General features: G+C 44.5%; 1 protein-coding gene across 1 annotated transcript in view; it reads left to right on the top strand.

Annotated features, from left to right (window-relative positions):
- HMCN1 (hemicentin 1) overlaps positions 1-21,320 on the top strand; it is a 921,797-nt gene that overhangs the window by 566,366 nt on the left and 334,111 nt on the right. Inside the window, exons 75-80 of the mRNA XM_075322013.1 lie at positions 4,563-4,719; positions 8,889-9,010; positions 9,769-9,933; positions 14,400-14,507; positions 14,719-14,853; positions 14,981-15,115. Of these exons, the coding sequence (XP_075178128.1) occupies positions 4,563-4,719; positions 8,889-9,010; positions 9,769-9,933; positions 14,400-14,507; positions 14,719-14,853; positions 14,981-15,115 (822 nt within the window). The remainder of the gene's footprint in view (positions 1-4,562; positions 4,720-8,888; positions 9,011-9,768; positions 9,934-14,399; positions 14,508-14,718; positions 14,854-14,980; positions 15,116-21,320) is intronic.

Raw genomic sequence — 21,320 nt, 5'->3', positions numbered from 1 at the left:
ATATGGAATAAAAAGAGATCAGAAAGTCATATGGTTTCCAAAATGATAATGATACAGCTTGTCCTGCAAAAATACAGGCACTCTTACATCTCTAATGACCATTTTTTTTAAGTGGTAAAAATAAAGAAACTATATTAATTTGCTATCACTGTAATCATGCTGACCTGTACAGCAAAGTTGCCAACTAATTTTTTTCCAGAATGTAAACTTCTTTAAAGCACACCAATCACCAGGATTTTCCTATATAACTTAAAGCTAGTGCTATACTGGCACTATCAGGCTGATTCTAGCTGACACACCCCAGGGCCTGTTGTCTTTCGTGACACCACTTGCGGTATGCGGCTATATGAGGGAGCTGCCGCTGCGTAGTCTCTCGCGGCTGGGGCTTTTGGTAATGGGCAGCTTGGATCTTATGGCTCTCCACAAGTAGAGCTAAGCCCCAGGGGAAAATGATGATGGTTGTAGTATAGTGAAAGTTGGTGATGCCGAAGTGTGAGAAAAATTCAGACAACGCAGGGACTGCAGTTCAACTTGTTCTTTACTCACTGGTTCTGTGGTACCGCCACTCGTTTGGCGCTGGTCTCCGCCAATCTGGATCTCAGGTGATCCTGTGTTCCTTTGATCCTGGTGCCGGTGTTGTGACCTGGTGGGCTCTTCTTCCATGCACCATTCTGTAATTGGTGGGTCCCCGTGGCCTAAAGCGTTTTGGGTTCCCCTCCTGGTCTCACAGTCCTGGCCCATATGGCAGGCAGCTTGAACCTCTCAATGGGTTGGACTTCCGTCCCAGTTCCCAGGTTCCCTCATTGCTGCTATGTCCTGGACTCTAAAGTTGGTGAGGAACCTTTCACCTGGCAGATTTAACAGTTGAGCCTAAAGCATATTCCTATAGTAGGGCTCTGCACCCCACCTGTGCTCGGTTCCATGAGTACTGACACTGTACTCTCCCTGATGACCTTACTCCTTTTGACCCACCAATGTCACCCCTCGTGTTTCTCACTGGACCTGAGTCTCCTCACACCCTCCCTGACTCAACGTCAACTCCTAACTGACTTTCAAATGTCCCTGTCAACTGTCAACTGTCCAGACTAGCCCCTTCCCCTCTCGGGTTTCTGACTAGCACAATTAGATAAGTCCTGACCAATAGGTGGCCATCCATCATATCCGTCTTTAGCCTGTTACCTAGTCTGGAAAAAGGGCAAAGAAATGTGTGTGTTTTGAATGGTGTTGTTTGGTGTTTACCGGCACTGGTCTCCCAGGAACCCTGGATAAGTACTGCACCTGTAACTGGATACAGTACCCTGTGGCACCTGATGCCTCAGGGATGCCACATATACATAGCTTTAATTGTTAGCTTAGATGTATAGGGTTTGAAACACAAGCAAGTAAAGTTTGTAAAATGAGCAGCTTTTTGAATGGCAGCAGCAGCCGATCAGCTGATAGCTGGGGTGGGTATTCATAGTGATTCCCGCCCCCCTGCCTGTCCATCCTCCCCTGTTATTTATGCTAATTATATTATAGAATTGTTTTATTAAGTGACTAGAAGGACCTGTGCTGATGTCATACCCATGTGTGCAGAAGGGGTAAAATGAAAGGCATAAAGGTGGCTTTACACACTGCAACATCGCAAACGACATCGCTGTAACGTCACCGGTTTTGTGACGTAATAGCGACCTCCCCAGCGACATTGCAGTGTGTGAAACACATCAGCGACCTGGCCCCTGCTGGGAAGTTGCTGATCGCTACAAATCGTTCAGGACCATTCTTTGGTCCTTTGTTTCCCGCTGTGCAGCAAAGTCTCAGTGTGTAAAGGGGACTTAAAACACTGGAAACGAGTGATGTGTCACAATATCTGTCAATCACTATTCTCTGTCAGTCGGTCTCTCCCTCTCGGTCTCTATTCTCTCTCTGTCGGTCCGTCACTATCTCTGTCCCTCTCTCACAGTCTGTCGGTCATTTTCCCCTCCTCTCTCTTACTCACCGATCCCCGATCCCCGGCGCGGCGCTGCACGGCATTCACACTGCTGCGGCGGCTTTTACTATTTTGAAAAAGCCGGCCGCTCATTAAACAATTTCGTATTCCCTACTTTCCCTGCCCACAGGCGCCTATGATTGGTTGCAGTGAGACATGCCCCCACACTGAGTGACAGGTGTCTCACTGCACTCAATCACAGCAGCCGGTGGGCGGGTCTATACTGTGCAGTGAAATAAATAATTAAATAATTAAAAAAAACGGCGTGCGGTAACCCCCAATTTTAATACCAGCCAGATAAAGCCCTACGGCTGAAGGCTGGTATTCTCAGGATGGGGAGCTCCACGTTATGGGGAGCCCCCCAGCCTAACAATATCAGTCAGCAGCCGCCCAGAATTGCCGTATACATTATATGCGACAGTTCTGGGACTGTACCCGGCTCTTCCCGATTTGCCCTGGTGCGTTGGCAAATCGGGGTAATAAGGAGTTATTGGCAGCCCATAGCTGCCAATAAGTCCTAGATTAATCATGTCAGGCGTCTCCCCGAGATACTTTCCATGATTAATCTGTAAATTACAGTAAATAAACACACACACCCAAAAAATCCTTTATTAGAAATAAAAAACACAAATAAATTCCTTCATCACCAATTTAATCAGCCCCAAAAAGCCCTCCTTGTCCGGCGTAATCCACGGACCTCCAGCGTCGCTTCCAGCTCAGCTGCATGGAGGTGACAGGAGCAGCAGAAGACACCGCCGCTCCTGTCACCTCCACGCAGCTAATGAAGACAGCCGTGCGATCGGCTGAGCTGTCACTGAGGTTACCCGCTGTCACTGGATCCAGCGATGGATGCAGCGGTGGCCGCGGGTAACCTCAGTGACAGCTCAGCTGATCGCGCTACTCACCGCCGCTCCGGTCAGCTCCAGGCAGCAACTGAGGTGAGTAGCGCGATCAGCTGAGCTGTCACTGAGGTTACCCGCGGCCACCGCTGCATCCACCGCTGCATCCACCACTGGATCCAGTGACAGCGGGTAACCTCAGTGACAGCTCAGACGATCGCGCGGCTGTCTTCATTAGATGCGTGGAGGTGACAGGAGCGGCGGTGTCTTCTGCTGCTCCTGTCACCTCCATGCAGCTGAGCTGGAAGCGACGCTGGAGGTCCGTGGATTACGCCGGACAAGGAGGGCTTTTTGGGGCTGATAAAATTGGTGATGAGGGAATTTGTTTGTGTTTTCTATTTCTAATAAAGGATTTTTTCGGGTGTGTGTGTTTATTTATTGTAATTTACAGATTAGTCATAGAAGGTATCTCGGGGAGACGCCTGACATGATTAATCTAGGACTTATTGTCACCTATGGGCTGCCAATAACTCCTTATTACCCCGATTTGCCAACGCACCAGGGTAAATCTGGAAGAGCCGGGTACAGTCCCAGAACTGTCGCATATAATGTATGCGGCAATTCTGGGCGGCTGCTGACTGATATTGTTAGGCTGGGGGGCTCCCCATAACGTGGCGCTCCCCATCCTGAGAATACCAGCCTTCAGCCGTATGGCTTTATCTGGCTGGTATTAAATTTGGGGGGAACCGCACGCCGGTTTTTTTAATTATTTATTTATTTATTTCTATACTCCATAGTGACACGCCCACCGGCTGCTGTGATTGGGTGCAGTGAGACACCTGTCACTCAGCGTGGGGGCGTGTCTCACTGCAACCAATCATAGGCGCCTGTGGGCGGGGAAAGTAGGGAATACAAAATTGTTTAATGAGCGGCCGGTTTTTTCAAAATAGTAAAAGCCGCCGCAGCAGTGTGAATGCCGTGCAGCGCCGCGCCGGGGATCGGTGAGTATGACAGAGGAGGGGAAAATGACCGACAGACTGTGAGAGAGGGACAGAGATAGTGACGGACCGACAGAGAGAGAATAGAGACCGAGAGGGAGAGACCGACTGACAGAGAATAGTGATTGACAGATATTGTGACACATCACTCGTTTCCAGTGTTTGACTAGCTAGGTCGTTCTGCAGGTCCGGATCGCTGTTGCGTCGTTGGCCAGGTTTGCCTGTTTGACAGCTCACCAGAGACTCACCAGAGACTTTGTAGCGATCCCGGCCAGGTTGGGATCGCTGGTGGGATCGCTGAAAGTCTCAGTGTGTAAAGGGGCCTTAATTCAAAATTTCAATATGACCTCTTAAAGCTTATATGCTCTATATTTCTGTATATAATTGCAAACTTCCCACCCTGCTCACAAAAAAAGAAACAATACCAAAAAAATTTCTCTCCTCCACTCCCCTTGTTCTCCCACCCGATACCTTTGTTCAACGGAATTATCTAGACATCTAGGGAAAACTTTACGTTGTGTCCTATGGAAGAGAATTGGATACTAATGCCTTGTTAAACTCTCTAAAGGAGCTTTCATTTTAGAACAACCTCCTTTTATAGAGTAATATTTTTGGATTGTGATTAGTAGCTCACAGTTTCCTTGTACTGCATTGTTAGGGTACCTTCACATGTAACACAAGTGACCTATTTCCAGGATGTCACATATTGTAGTCAGTATATGAATATGTTTTTGTGTCCCTGAAATTATTCTTCAGATCATCCATCTATAATTCCTGGTCCACAAAACATTACAGCATTGGTAAACAAGCAAACAACATTGAACTGTGATGTTACGGGCAGTCCTAAACCAAGAGTGGAGTGGAAGAAAAATGACCAGCTCCTTTATACAGACATCAATCAGAATACTTACAGGTACAGTAACCATGAGCCTTGGGTTTTAGGATTATTTTTAGAAAGATACGCATATTTTTTTAAAACTGTGAAAATTTTACAGTGAAACAAAAAAATATATAGAGGCATCAAAAAAGTAACAGATAAAGAACCTTTGTAGCAAGAAAATCAACTGTAAGGTCATGTGTGGTTTTAAATCACTTCCTGTCATATCGTGGAATTTCCACATCATAATAGACATGCCAGTTTCCATTGGGACATGAAAAAGTAGTGAATATTCAGCTCAGTATCATGATGCCAGGGTTCTCGCTGTGTAACAGTGTTCAATTCTCATAAGCAGAAAATATATAGCAAAGTAGTGTTGTCAACATTTGCAGTGGTTTATATGCCATAGCTAATAGTAACTTAAGGCTAGGTTCGCACACTGCGTCTTTTTGACGCTGCGTTTTTGTGCGTTTTTGGCCGCTAAAAACACACAAAAACGCACCTGCGTCGAAAAAACGCATGCGTTTTTGCCGCGATTTGGTGCGTTTTTGATCTCTGAGTTTTGCTGCGTTTTTCCAATGCATTGCATGGGGGGAAAACGCAGAAAAACGCAGGAAAGAACTGACATGTCCATTTTTTTTTTAACTCAAAAACGCAGGTAAAAAAAACAGATGTGTGCGGACAGCAAAAATGAAAACTCATAGACTTTGCTGGGGAAGCAAAGTCCTGCAGTTTTGAGGCCAAAAACGCACCCGAAAAACGCGCAAAAACGCCGCGAAAAACGCACTGTGCGCACATAGCCTAAGGAGTGATGGAGCCATTAATCCCTGTATCACATAATCAGCTCCCTCCAATCACATAAAGGATTGCATGGAAAACAAAGGCCTTACAATGACCTGCAGTGTGCCTAATAGATTGTGCAAGACATCAAGGCAGCTTGTTGATGTAAGTTCAAGCTCATTTTAAGTCCAACTATCCCTGAAAAACGGGCAGCGCCAATTTTTGTACCATGCACTAGTTGTCAGATATGAATCATCCATGTAAATCTATGGGTGTGCAAAAAAATCTAATTCTATGTGGAGTCATTGTATAGCATCAGTTTTTTACAGATACAATGTAATTTTTAAAAATAGGAAACAATATATTTGACCTTGTTGCCTTTTTTAATAAATGTTGATATATATTAACAGATTACACATGGATTGCATACAAATGAGAAACAATTGTCCAAGTTTTCTGGATGAAACCATGACAATTTTTTATATGCTGTTTACTTAGTCTAAAGGTGGCTTTACATGCTACGATATTGCTAGCAATTTCTAGCAATATCGAGCGTGTAAGTACCGTCCCCCGTTGCCCATGTGATATCGTGTGATCGCTGCCGCTGCGAACATTATCGCTACTGCAGCGTCACACGCACTTACCTGGTCGGCGGCGGCGCTGTGACTGCCGAATAATCCCTCCCTCAAGGGGGAGGGACGTTCGGCGTCACTGTGACGTCACAAAGCGGCCGGCCAATCAAAGTGGGGGGGCGGAGATGAGCGGGACGTAACATCCCGCCCACCTTCTTCCTTCCGCATTGCGGCCGGTGGCAGGTAAAGAGACGTTCCTCGCTCCTGCGGTGCCACACATAGCGATGTGTGCTGCCGCATGAGCGATGAACAACATGGATAAACAACCCTTACCGATTTTTGAGTTTGGGACGACCTCTCCATGGTGAACGATTTTCACCATTTTTGAGGTCGCTTAAGGTCGCTGGTAAGTGTCACATGCTGCGATATCGTTAATGACGCCGGATGTGCGTCACTAACAACATGACCCCGACGATAAAACATTAACGATATCGTAGCGTGTAAAGCCACCTTAAGGGTGCAGTTACATACGGCCATATGACTCGTACGGTGATTCCATTGCAATGCTCAGACTGGCCGGCAGCTCTCCTGATCTCAGTGTGACAACATGTAATTCTGTGCAGCTGACACACTCTGGTCTGCAGAGCTGCCGGTCAGTCCGAGCAATGGGATGAGATCCTCAGACGAGTCAATCGGCTGTGTGTCTGTGCCCTACCACTGACAGACTTAAATAATGCTCTCTAAAGTAGTGCAGGGTATTCTATGCCATCAAGGGATCCTCCTAAGGAACTAAAAAAATTGTAAAAGAAAATTTTAAAAATTACTCTTAAGTGTTTAAGAAATCTTAAAAACAAACAAAACAAAACAATTTTTTCAGTTTAAAATGTTGTTTAATCTAATAAAAAGAAAACATCTCTAAAAAAGACACATATCTAGTATCACCACTTCCATAATCACCAGTACAACAAAAATGTATTACTGTAAATCAGGCATGGTGAATCCACAGTGCAAAAGTCAAAAAACTACTCAAGAACTGCTATTTTCTTCATTCTGCCTCACCTAAGATTAAGTAAAAATAATATCAAAAAGATGTATGGATCCCAAATTGGTACAAATAAGAAATGCAGCTTCTAAAGAAAAAATTATAGCTCTCAGAATATGATGCAAAAAAAAAAAGTTAAACCTTTATATTTAAAAAATTATTTTCTTGTGGAAAAGTAGTAATAACAGTCCATAGATATAATAGATATAATAAATATAAAAGTCCAGTTACAAATGGGGTGTCACTGTAATTGTATCGTCTCGTACTATAAAGCCACATCTTTTTTAATCACGCATGCAGAAAGCAAAAAGACATAAACAATGCCAGAATTGCAGTTTTTGCTTATACTCCTTAGAAAAGAATAGAGTAAAAAGTGATCAAAAAGTCATATCTATACAGTGGCATGTAAAATTTAGAGCAACCCTGGTCAAAAGTACTGTTATTGCTGTTATTGTGAACAGTTAAGCAAGGGGAAGATTAAATTATCTGTAAAAGGCATAAAGTTAAAGATGACACATTTCCTTTGTATTTTAGGAGAAAAAAAAATGTCATCTGTTACATTTTAAAAATTTCAAAAAGGGAAATTTGCCGATGCAAATGTTTGGGCAACCTTGGAAATTTGTTTGATGAGATAACTTTCTCCAAGGTTTCAAACCTTAATTAGTCTGTTAGGGTTATGACTTGTTCACTATCATCATTAGGAAAGGTCAGATGATGCCAATTTTACAGCTTTATAAAAACCAGCCTCCTCTAACCTTGTGCCAGAAAACAGCAGCCATTGGTTCTTTTAAGCTGCTGCCTAGCACTCTGAAAATGAAAATGGTGGGGCACACAAAGCAGGAGAAGGCTATAAAAACATAGCAAGACAATAAAAAGAAGTGTTTTCAAGTTGCCCTTTCCTCAGTTCGAAATGTGCTTAAGAAACGTCAGTTCTGGAGTTCCAAGGTGTGGCCTTCATCAGGACCCATGATCATCACTCCATTTAAATGCTGCTGACAGGGATGCAGTACTGAAATGGTTATTAGCTATATAATGTAACTATCTGGGTCCTCCTCCGCACATGACGGTGAAATAAAAAGTCTGCAGTCACGTTACATGACTGAAGACAGCTGACTCCTAACAGTGTGCATATGCACTGAGCATGGGTGGTCACAAGTCTGTATCTATGTGATTTTCTTACTCTGAATAGATGAGAATTTAAGAGACGTTGCATGGGTCTGCCCTCTGACTGGAGGCATATAGGGGACATAAAGCAACTGCAAACTTTTCTTTTTAGAATGGACAACCTCTTAAAGTATTGCCCAACTTAATTGCAAACCTATCATTTCAGCCTTTCAAGGCTAAATTAAGCCTGGTCCAAAAGAGTGTAATTTTTGCAACATGCAAGTTTAAACATATGTAATCAATGCGAGATCAGTGGGGGCCCAATTGCTGAGTCCTTCAAAAGTTGTAAGTATGAAGGTTCTTGATGGACTGCCATGATTCATTTAGAATTTCCAGTCTCATTGCATGGAATACAGTGGCACTCTCTTGGGTGTTCATACAGCTTTTACGGGTTATTTGCTCTTTTCTTGTTATGGCATATTTACAATTTTCTCTAAAAATACAAAGTTACATTTATGAACTTGGATACTGGCATTCATTTATTATGTTGTTATTTACAAGAATTTATAACCTCGAATCTTGAGCATGAGGGTTTTATTTCGTCTCACAGTTTATGGCTCTTATACTTTTAGGGATGATGTTAATAGATGTTTGCTATTCCAAACATTATTTACATTAATGTGCAGTAATATGATTTTTTTCCACAGACTTCTTTCTTCAGGATCACTCATAATATTTTCTCCAACAGTAGAAGACACTGGAACATACGTGTGTTCTGCTACAAATGATGCTGGCCATGATGAAATTGCGGTCTCTTTAACAGTACTGGGTAAGAAACTACAAAGACTGTAAGCCAATCAGCTATCACATCTATACGTATGATCTTGAGAGAGGGTAATTAAAAACCATTTTCTATAATCTATTTCATAATACAAATATCCATTCTTTAATTTTTCTAATTCATTTTGCAATCATTGCCTCTTAGCTATAAAATATAATTTGATGCCCCTGTAGATGGAATGGAGCATTTAGAGAGGACCTGTCACTAGGTGAAAAGTGTCTGGTATTTGCTCTGATTAGGTTTGCTCACCTGATTATTCAGATTTTATTTTTATGTTTCTTATTTTTTTTTAATCTGCATTATGGTGGTAGAGATGTAAGGCTAATTTTTTTTGTTAATACTTTAAGGGAATCTGTCAGCATGTTTTTGCCTCTTCATCTCAATGATGTATCACTCAGCTTACTGTGTGAGGCAGTTGTGACACATGTATGTAGGTGTATATAGTATGTGTTTGTGTGTTTGTGTGTGTGTGTGTGTGTGCGTGTGTGCGTGTGTGTGTGTGTGTATGTGTGTGTGTGTGTGTGTGTGTGTGTGTGTGTGTGTGCGTGTTGGCCACATTCAAATATTGATCATTAGAAGTTTTCATTTGTTCATATTCTCCTCTTAAATACAGTACAAGGGAGAAGAATAACTTGTAAGACAATGTTATTGATGGCCATGTTGCATACAAATCATATCTACTTTGCAGTGAATTATAATTTTGAGACAGTACGTTTAATAATGTATATAATGTTAACTCTCTTCAGTGCCTCCTTCCATTGCTGATGAAGTTGCAAATATATTTGTGAGTAAATCTTCATCTGCAATAATTCCCTGTACTGTATATGGTGTCCCACGTCCAATGGTCCAATGGTCAAAGGATGGAATAAACCTCCCTGCTGAAGGAAGAAGCTACAAGACACTAACTTCTGGTAAGACCAATTGTCTTTTCATTTAGTTAAATGAAATAAACACAAAATGTCTAAAGATGGGTTTAATCTGGTGATCGATGTGTCAGATTATTAACACCAAATGATTTGACACTGGAAAGTATTTATGGAGGTTTTCTTTAGATTTCAAAGTATAATTTATAAAGTTTTCTTTCTTTCTGTATTGTACCCCAAATAAGCTCTTAAATCCATGGACATGCCAATCTACACTTTATCTGTTATACATGCTATTATATGTCCATTATTCTGCTTTTTATTTGATAAATGAGTAGTACACATGAAAATAAGCAACTTTGTAATATATCTTATCAGGAAAATCTGCTTTCTTCTCTCCCAGCATTCATCAGTCATTAACAATATTCTCAGTTCTGAGGTAAAATCTGTATTCAGTGAAGACTTTCCCATTACTGAGATAGGAGATGAGAAGTGTTACTGATGAGATACTATGTAGATAAAAAAGGAAGGAGGGGGGGAGTTCTGCCTCTGGCTCTCTTTCTGCATCTGACTTCTCCCTCTGCCTCTAGCTCCTTCCTCTGCCTCTAGCTTCTCCTTCTGCCTCTAGCTCCTTCCTCTGCCTCTAGATTCTCCCTCTGCCTCTAGCTCCTTCCTCTGCCTCTAGCTTCTCCTTCTGCCTCTAGCTCCTTCCTCTGCCTCTAGATTCTCCCTCTGCCTCTAGCTCCTTCCTCTGCCTCTAGCTTCTCCTTCTGCCTCTAGCTCCTTCCTCTGCCTCTAGCTTCTCCTTCTGCCTCTAGCTCCTTCCTCTGCCTCTAGCTTTTCCTTCTGCCTCTAGCTCTCTCTCTCTCTCTCTCTTTCTTCATCTGGCTTCTCCCTCTGCCTCTAGCTCCTCCCTTCTCCTGTTATCGTCATCATAGAATCTCCTCAGAAACAACCACTCTCATCTCCTATTTCAGTAATGGGAAAGTCCTCACTGAATACAGATTTTAACCTCAGAATTAGGAATTTTGATAATGACTGATCAATTCTTGCAGAGATAGAAAGAAATTTGTCTGATGACATACACTGTGTGCAGAATTATTAGGCAAGTTGTATTTTAGAGGATTTTTTTTATTATTGATCAACAGGTATGTTCTCAATCAACCCAAAAGACTCATAAATATCAAAGCTTAATATTTTTGGAAGTTGGAGTGGGGTTTTCTTAGATTTGGCTATCTTAGGAGGATATCTGTTTGTGCAGGTAACTATTACTGTGCAGAATTATTAGGCAACTTAATAAAAACCAAATATATTCCCATCTCACTTGTTTATTTTCACCAGGTAAACCAATATAAATACACAAAATTTAGAAATAAACATTTCTGACATACAAAAACAAAACCCAAAAAAATTAGTGACCAATATAGCCACCTTTCTTTCTGTCGACACTCAACAGCCTACCATCCATAGATTCTGTCAGTTGCTTGACCTGTTTACGATCATTGCGTGCAGCAGCCACCACAGCCTGCTAGACACTGTTCCGAGAGGTGTACTGTTTTCCCTCCCTGTAGATCTCACATTTTATGAGGGACTACAGGTTCTCTATGAGGTTCAGATCAGGTGAACAAGGGGGCCATGTCATTATTTTTTCATGTTTTAGACCTTTACTGGCCAGCCACGCTGTGGAGTAGTTGGATGCATGTGATGGTGCAATGTCCTGCATGAAAATCATGTTTTTCTTGAACAATACCAACTTCTTCCTGTACCACTGCTTGAAGAAGTTGTCTTCCAGAAACTGATAGTAGGTCTGGGAGTTGAGCTTCACTCCATTCTCAACCTGAAAAGGTCCCACAAGTTCATCTTTGATGATACCAGCCCATAGCTGTACTCCAACTCCACCTTGCTGGTGTCTGAGTCAGAGTGAAGCTCTCTGCCCTTTACTGATCCAGCCTCTGGCCCATCCATCTGGCCCATCAAGAGTCACTCTCATTTCATCAGTCCATAAAACCTTTGAAAAATCAGTCTTAAGCTATTTCTTGGCCCAGCCTTCACATTTTATCTTATGTTTCTTGTTGAAAGGTGGTCATTTTTCAGCCTTCCTTACCTTGGCCATGTCCCTGAGTATAGCACACCTGTGCTTTTTGATACTCCAGTAATGTTGCAGCTCTGAAATATGGCCAAACTGGTGGCAAATGGCATCTTGGCAGCTTCACGCTTGATTTTCCTCAATTCATGGGCAGTTATTTTGCGCCTTTTTTGCCCAACACGCTTCTTGCGACCCTGTTGGCTATTTGCCATGAAACGCTTGATTGTTCGGTGATCAGACTTCAAAAGTTTGGCAATTTCAAGACTGCTGCATCCCTCTGCAAGACATCTCACAATTTTGGACTTTTCAGAGCCCGTCAAATCTCTCTTCTGACCCATTTTACCAAAGGAAAGGAAGTTGCCTAATAATTAAACACACCTTATATAGAGTGTTGATGTCATTACAACATACCCCTCCTCATTACAGAGATGCACATCACCTAGTTTACTTATTTGGTAGTTGGCTCTCAAGCCTATACAGCTTGGAGTAGGACAACATGTATAAAAATTATCATGTGATCAAAATACTCATTTGCCTAATAATTCTGCACACAGTGTATAATACAAAGTTGCTTATTTTCATGTTCGCTATTGAGTTATGAAATTAAAATTAAATTGATGGTTATGTTTTAATTTTGGTTGCTTGACATGCAGCCAAAATATTTAGCTTGGGAAGATGATGGAGTTGCATGTAACTTCCTGCTATTGTTACCCACCTGCAATAACACAGTACCTTTCTGACCACCCTGTTGACCAGTGGAGAAAGCCTTGGTGCTCTCTTATCCTTTTATGTAATAAAATATGGAAGCTAAAGAGGAGAGAGGCAGATGCACAACTCTGAGGCTGGGCATAACTACTTTTATTGGGCTCTCTCTGTGTCCTGCGGTTATGATCATCCTCTCCTTCTATTTAGGCTGTACCAGCCGCCTCTCCTCTGTGACATGCTGTTCCAATAATTCATGGGATAAAGAAAAACAAAAAACAATTCTACTGCAAACATTATCAAACACATAATTGTAAATTGTACAAAAGTGACAAGGGATCCAACAAACTCTTGACCACACTCCTAAGTAAAATAAAACCTCTAAATTGATACAGCCCACATAGCGACCCACATACCGACCCAATAATCTAAAATAGACACCAGATACCAAAAATAATTCAGACCCAACACCAGACCTCAAAACAAATCCAGATCTGATACCTGCCTTGTTAAACTTTAACATACGAAGGAAATAAGTGATCTAGCTTCCACGTGGCTTTGAATAAAACTCCAATTTTAATGAAAATTCTTTTAAAAACAAAATCCAAATGCAAAGTAGAATGTGATACAGCAGGTCCAATGAATTGTCTGACCACAAGACAATTCATGGGGGTGGTGACAATTCATTGGGCCTGTTGTATTACATTCTACTTTGCATTTTTATTTTGTTTTTAAAATAATTTTCATTAAAATTGGAGTTTTATTCAAAGCCACGTTGGATCACTTATTTCCTTCATCTATGTCTAATGCTGAGCAAAGCGGGATCCCGTGATTCCTACTGCCGACAATTGGAGCGGTCTCTGGGGTGAGCTGGACTTATTTCTTTAAAACGTTAACTGACCCCCAAATAGGCCCTAAAATTAACACAAACTACACAACTGACCCCTAAATTAATAGAGATCTCAGACTAGGCTGTATAATAAATATCCAGACCTTACAGTATTTACCTAACCAATCTTTGGATGAGACTCCAAACTTACTGCAAACCCCAGACGAGACTCCATAATTTATTTTGCCCCAGACAAAACCTCAATAAAATAAAGACCTCAAATTTATTTAAAACACACAGCAGCCCTAGAAACTAAGTTAGACTCCAGACTGGACCCCCTAATATATACAGGTCCCCTGAATAAACTCACACCTTAGACTTAACTAGACAAGTAGAGGTCACCAACTAGTCTCCAACATTACTACTTTAGAAAAGATAAGAGGAAAATATAAATACTTCAACACCGTAGAGCAGATCTCAGTACTTTCTGACCCTTACTTCAAGAGCCCCAACGTACACTGTGTGCTGACTCTGCTTGGTGTCGGGCCCCAAGGGTGTCGATTCCTGAAGATGACAAATCAGAGGAGAGCTGTAATAGATGCCTGTGTTATCTGCTGTATTTTAATTCAACAGATAATGGTCTAGTTAAGACAAAATAATAAAAAAATTATATAGACAATATAATCTTCACGGCTCCCAGGAAACACCAATGCTCTTACATTCAAACATAATGATTAATTCTGGATTAATGTCTTATTCATCTTTATGGAAAAAATGTTACCATTTATATTCTACAGGGAAGGAGCAATTAATTAACTGCCAATTCTAAGTTTTTTAATCTAATAACCCAAGAATTACTCAGAGGCTCTAAATTTATTTCTTCTAATTGGATTTTAGGAAGTATCGAAATAGCACGTGCAGAACTAAGTCATGCTGGAACATACACTTGCAAGGCGGTTAATGAGGTTGGATCTTCACAAATTTCTATAAATCTCCATGTTCAAGGTTAGTGTTAAAATTACAGTCATTAACAAATAATTATCGCTAAAAAAACATGTCTTTAATAAAAATAGAAATGCTGGAATGCATGACAGTTATGTATTCACACATGTAGATTCCTTTATTTAGTGCTATCTGCATTATTTCATATTACAAGTATCAGTAAAAGTAACCCAAGACATTTTCTATTTTTCCATTCCTGTAATTTCCAAATTAGAGGTTCCTATCATTCAAAGTCAAGCTGATTATATGGAAGGAATTATAGACCATTCTGTCACTCTTTCATGTGAGGCCATCGGTACACCTTCACCCACACTGACATGGCAGAAAGAAGGTGTCACTGTCAAAACAGGTGCTATGTTTTAATATATTTATATTATTTTATATATGATACACGTAGAATATTATTTATAATTATTTTATGTCCTGTCACTATTTTATCAATTTTTTACCATTTCATTTATTTTTCTACTTTGTAGGAAGTAATTACTCTATTCTTTCTAATGGAGGCCTAACAATTGTGAAAGCAAGACAAGAAGATGCGGGTGCTTACACTTGTATTGCTCAAAACCCAGCTGGTACAGCACTTCGAAGGATCAAACTCAAAATATATGGTACATTTTTTAGAGATGTAATTGAAGGGGCTCTGTGGGACTTTGATATTAACCCCTTCACGACCGCAGGCAGAAAAATTACGTCCTATTTTAACGTGACTTAACGACCAGGGACGTAATTTTACGGCCTAAACTTCATTTGATTGCCGTGGCCATAGCAACGGCTTTCAAATGATGTCCCCTGCTGTTTCTTACAGCAGGGGACCTTTGCTTGACCCCAGGGGGGTGGCATTGCCACCCCCTATCGACGATCGATGTGATTGGCTGTTCAAATCTGAACCGCCAACCACATCGTTCGCACTAATTTTGGCAAAAATAATGCCAGAATTACTGCGATACTGTGAGATCCGGCTATGAGATGCTCTAGCAACTTCAACAAATCATAGCTGGAGCTCTAAAATGTCGCCCCCAGCCCCTGCAGCACTGATTGGAGCGATCGTGCTATGACGCGCAATCGCTCCAATCAGTGTGCAGTGGGGCGGTCTGATCTGCCGGTGGCCGCCCTCCCCAGGCCTGTGCTGGCCTGCGAGCCCTCCCCCAACATGTCTGCAGTGTGCAGTGGCTGGTACTTGTGGTACCACGCCACCGCTGCTGCTGCCGCCGCCGCCGTAGCTGAGGTCACCACTCCTGCTGCACGTGAGTACTGTGCTCACCTTGCAACCCGTGCGCGCTTCCGTGCTGCCCCCTGCGCGCTCCCGTGATGGCCCCTGCCTGTGCCCCCCTGCGATCTGCACCCCCACGCCCCGATCTGCCCCCCCGACACCCCGATCTGCTCCCCACGCGATCTGACTGCCTCCCCCATTATCTCTATTCTGCTTCTGCAGCTCCCTCTCCGGTCTCCCCCTCTACTCTCCCCCCCTCCACCTCTGCTCTCCCCTCCTTCTGCTCTCTCCCTCTGCTCTCCCCCCTCCCCCTCTGCTCTCCCCCTCTGCTCTCTTACCTGTCTTCAACGGGTCATCCGAGGTCTTAACTGGCCCGATCACATCTGCCTCCATCGCTGGGTCCTTCCTGGGCATTCTGCTGATCTGCCCAACGTCCTGCCTGCTGCTCCTGTAAAGCTGTCCATCTCTCTGCCATCTGTTCCTCCTGCAGCTCTTCTGGTCAGTGATCCTCTGGGCACTGTGAGTATAACTTTTTTTTTCTGTATCCCCTGTCCATTTTTACACCTTATCCGTACGTGCGTCCCGCCGAGCGCTGATCAGGGATGCAGATAACGTATCTGCATCCCTGCTCAATTTTTGGCGTGACTTTTTTTTTCCGTATCCCCGACGCTTTTTGTATCGTATCCGTCCGTGTGTCCCGCCAAGCGCTGACTGATCAGGGATGCACATAACGTATCTGCATCCCTGCTCAATTTTTGGCGTGACTTTTTTCCGTATCCCCGACGCTTTTTGTATCGCATCCGTCCGTGCGCCCCGCCGAGCTCTGATCAGGGATGCACATAACGGATCGGCATCCCTGCTCAATTTTTGGCGTGACTTTTTTCCGTATCTGCGACGCTTTTTGTATCGCATCCGTCCGTGCGTCCCGCCAAGTGCTGATCAGGGATCCACATAACGTATCTGCATCCATGGTCAATTTTTGGCGTGACTTTTTTCCATATCCCTGACGCTTTTTGTATCACATCTGTCTGTGCGTCCTGCAGCGGCCGATCAGTGAACCGCGTCTGTGCGTTTGAAAAGTCAAATTACTTTCCACCACATATGAGGTATCTACGTACTCAGGAAAAATTGCACAATACGTTTTATGGCGCAATTTTTCCTGATACTGTTGTAAAAAAAAACTACCTGATTGATGCAAAAAATTTGTGGTTAACAAAAAATAATAATTTTCACGGTTCAACGTTATCAACTTCTGTGGAGCCCCTGGGGGTACAAGGGGCTCACCAAACATCTAGATAAATTCCTTGAGGGGGTCTAGTTCCAAAATGGGGTAATTTGTGGGGGAGCTCCACTGTTTAGGAACCATAGGGGGTCTCCAAACGTGACATGGCGTCCACTAATGATTCCAACCAATTTTGCTGTCAAATGGCGTTCCTTCTCTTCTGAGCCCCGCCATGCACCCAAACAATTACTTTCCACCACATATGAGGTATCTGCGTACTCAGGAAAAAATGCACTATAAATTTCATGGTGAATTTTTTCCTGATACCCTTGTGAAAAAAAAAGCTACCTAGTTGAAGCAACCGTTTTGTGGTAAAAAATGTTTTTTTTCTTTTCACGGCTCAACGATATAAACTTCTGTGAAGCCCTCAGGTGTTCAAAGTGCTTACCAAACATCTAGAAAAATTATTTGAGGGCTCTAGTTTCCAAAATGGGGTCACTTGTGGGGGAGCTCCATTGTTTAGGCACCTCAGGGGGTCTTCAAACCCGACATGGCGTCCGCTAATGAGTGCAGCTAATTTTGCACTCAAAAATTCAAATGGTGCTCCTTGCCTTCCGAGCCCTGCCGTTTGTCCAAACATTTGATTTCCACCACATATGAGGTATCTGCGTACTCAGGAGAAAATGCACAATACATTTTATGGTGCATTTTTTCCTGATACCCTTGAGAAAAAAAAAGCTACCTAGTTGAAGCAACCGTTTTGTGGTAAAACAAAAACTTTTTCTTTTCACGGCTCAAGGATATAAAGTTCTGTGAAGCCCCCAGGTGTTCAAAGTGCTCACCAAGCATCTAGAAAAATTATTTGAGGGCTCTAGTTTCCAAAATGGGGTCACTTGTGGGGGAGCTCCATTGTTTAGACACCTCAGGGGGTCTTCAAACCCAACATGGCGTCCACTAATGAGTGCAGCTAATTTTGCGTTCAAAAAGTCAAATGGCGCTCCTTCCCTTTCGAGCTCTGCCATGCGCCCAAAGAATTGATTTTTACCACATATGGGGTATCAGCGTACTCAGGAGAAAATGCACAATAAATTGTAGGGTGCACTTTCTCTTTTCTGCCTTGTAAAAATGAAAACTTTATGGCTAAAGTAACATTTTTGTGTTAAAAAGTAAAATTTTCATTTTTTCCTTCCACATTGCTTTGGTTCCTGTGAAGCACCTAAAGGGTTAATAAACTTCTTGGATGTGGATTTGAGCAGTGAGAGGGGTGCAGTTTTTAGAATGGGGTCACTTTTGGGTATTTTCTGTCACCTCGGCCTCTCAAAGTCACTTCAAATGTGATGTGGTCCCTAAAAAAAATTCTTTTGTAAATTTTGTTGGAAAAATGAGAAATTGCTGATGAACTTTGACCCCTTCTAACTTCTTAACGAAAAAAAAATTTGTTTCTAAAATTGCGCTGATGGAAAGTAGACAAGTGGGAAAGTTTATTTATTAACTATTTTGTGTGACCTATCTCTCAGATTTATAGGCATAAATTTTCAAAGTTTGAAAATTGCAAAATTTTCATAAATAATCAAAATTTCCTAAATTTTCACAAATAAACGCAAAAAATATCGGTCTAAATTTACCACTGACATGAAGTACAATATGTCACGAAAAAACAGTCTCAGAATCACGAGGATCCGTTGAAGCGTTCCAGAGTTATAACCTGTTAAAGTGACACTGGTCAGAATTGCAAAAAATGGCCCGGTCATTAGGGTGTTTTAGTGGCCGGGGGTGAAGGGGTTACTGTCTTACTCTTAGGTGTGTCCTTTAGTATCAAGTGGGTGGCTGGTTTAACTCCCAGAACTCCAACTGATTAGTCTGATACTGCAGCTCAGTCCTATTAATTTGAGTAGGATCCGACTGTATTATGTGACGCCCTGGACCCCAGGGGTCACAGGTCACAACACTCACCACATACACCCCCCACACTAGAAAGGTACCATCAGTCAACCACAAAGACCTGATTGCCTCCCTCAGTGTTAGACAGGCACACCAGGTGGGCGGAGTCAGGCGGAAAACACGCCCCCGAGGAGTCTGCTGGCCTGAGGCAGGAAAAACACAACAGTTTAGGTTTTGAGGGAGTTGAGTAGAGGTCAGTAAGGAGAGCAGTTGAGTCAAACAGTCAGGCAGGCAGACAGCAGTGGCTGCCTGCAGGAGACCGGGAACATGACCAGCGGAACCATAAGAGATCGGGACAGGGTAGTGGCCCGCCGGAACCAAACCGGGGAGCTAACAGGATACCGGAGCACCAGGCAGGGTACTCAGACCCCAAACTAGGCTATATGCCACCACCATAGTCGAATTAACTGATTGCGGTCTGGACCTCAGGGGTTCATTCACACCAAAGTCCCGATTGAAGGCAACAGCCCAACCCGTCCGGATAGTAGCCACCGCCAGAGGCCAGAGATCCAAGGGCCAGCACCTGCGGGCAAAAGGAGCTCCTACGACTCATACACGCCGGGGAGCGGACCACCAGTGCCCAGGCACAGTGGTCACACTACAAACACAGGTGCAGGAGAAAGGCGGACATTGCCAACCCGACTAGGAAGCTGCAGCCGGCTGTGGGCCCCGTTCATACCTCCGTTTGGTTTACCAGTGACTCTGTGTGGTTTAATTGTGAGTACAACAGTGTCATCTGTTGCAGTGCACCACTCTGCACTGCAAGACTGCGCCCTGCACCCCGGCACCATCGGGCCCCAGGACCAACATCCCCTACCCACGGAGGGGTCAACACCTAGCTGCGCCACTACACCACTCCCGGGAGTCCCCGTACCTTCACCGCAGTGGTGGTGTCCACCATCACCACAACCCGTGGGTGGCGTCACGAACAATCATCTCAAAATCAAATACCCGCATCCCCCGTGTGTAACGCCAACCCCCTTGCAGAGCGACGTGACCCCCGGGTCCGTGAGAGGCTCGAGCCACCACCGATAGAACGCGAGCACGGATCCGAGTGGCTCGGCGGCCCCAGCCGAGGCCACGGGGTGGTACACATCGACTCTTCTGGCGTCACGAACAGGATAGAACCAGTCTACTTACCGGTAGAAGTGCGCCTTGTGATCCCCGTCAGCGGCGTCCCGCTGAAAAATCTGAATATCCGCCATCTTGGTCGCGAAGGTTTCCCGCTCGAGTCGTCTTTCCCGAGCAGTGGAGGTGCGAAAGTGAAGCCCCGCCTCCAAAGAGAGAAGTGCTGAAGAAAAACCAACGGGGGGTGGGCGAGGAGCTGGCCTCATGTGATCCCGGGGATAAGAAGCAGGGACGCCAGGACTCTGCACCCATCTTGTTCCTGGATCCCGAGCAAGAAACATGTCTGCCCCGTCCAGCAAGCCTGAGGCCCTGGAGCCCGCGCCCGGAACAGCGGCGTGGGTGGAAGCCTGGACAGCGCAGATGAGGAGCCGTCTGCAGGCCCAAGTCCAGCTCCTCATGGAAGGATGGGTGGCCGAGATGGAGGAGGTAGCTGCGGCCGTGCGAGCATGTGAGGCGGAGGCAGTGTTGGAGGAGCGAGTAAGCGACCCACGTCCCTATTTCCCAGAGGGAACGGCTACTGCTGCCGAGGGGCCCGGTCTGCTCCCGCTCACCCTGCTGTGTCCCCCACCGCCCGTACTGGTCGCTGTTGATCCACCGATCGGTCCATTGCCCCTGACATCGACAGCGGGTTCCACCGTACCTGCCCATGAGGGCCGGCCTGTAGACGCGGCCCGCGGACGGCCGCTTGCCTGGTCAGCACCGATCCCGTTGCCCTGGAAGGTGCCCATTCCCCGTGAGGAACCGCAGGTCCTGGAAGTGACCACGCCTGAAGAGGCCCCGGCAGTCCGCCCGGCCCGAGGAATGATGGACAGTGACGGGAAGGAGGCCCGGACGGTAAGGATGGCCGCTCCCAAGTAACTGGCCTCGGCTGAGGCAGCGGAAGGATGTCGCTGCAAGACAGCAAGACAGGCCACGACACAGCGGGGCTCTCCAACACCGATGGTGCTGGTTGTAGCCAGCATCGGAGAGCACCGACTGGGCTCGACCCCTGAGCAGAAGGAGCATGCGGAAACCCCATACTGGGAGCGGCAGCTGAACCAGATGGGTCGGGAGATTGAGGCCCGTGAAAAGGAGAAGGCCGCAGTACTGGCCCGCACCATCCGGGAAAAAGAGAACCTCCGGAAACGCAACATACCGGGTGCGGGGCCAGACCTACGAGGGCCAGGTACGGTGGTTTTGCCCCCGGCGTGGATGGGGGTTTATATACAAACCGGGCCTGGAGGCCGAAGTCTTTTTCTCCTGAAGGGATGTATGTCACCATCTTCCTCTGGGTCACCCGGATCGTGGCCTGAAAGCCGGTGAGCTGGTCTCC

This window comes from Anomaloglossus baeobatrachus, chromosome 8, assembly GCF_048569485.1.
Source record: "Anomaloglossus baeobatrachus isolate aAnoBae1 chromosome 8, aAnoBae1.hap1, whole genome shotgun sequence".
In the NCBI taxonomy this organism is placed as follows: domain Eukaryota; kingdom Metazoa; phylum Chordata; class Amphibia; order Anura; family Aromobatidae; genus Anomaloglossus; species Anomaloglossus baeobatrachus.
This window is presented reverse-complemented; position numbering and strand designations above follow the sequence as displayed.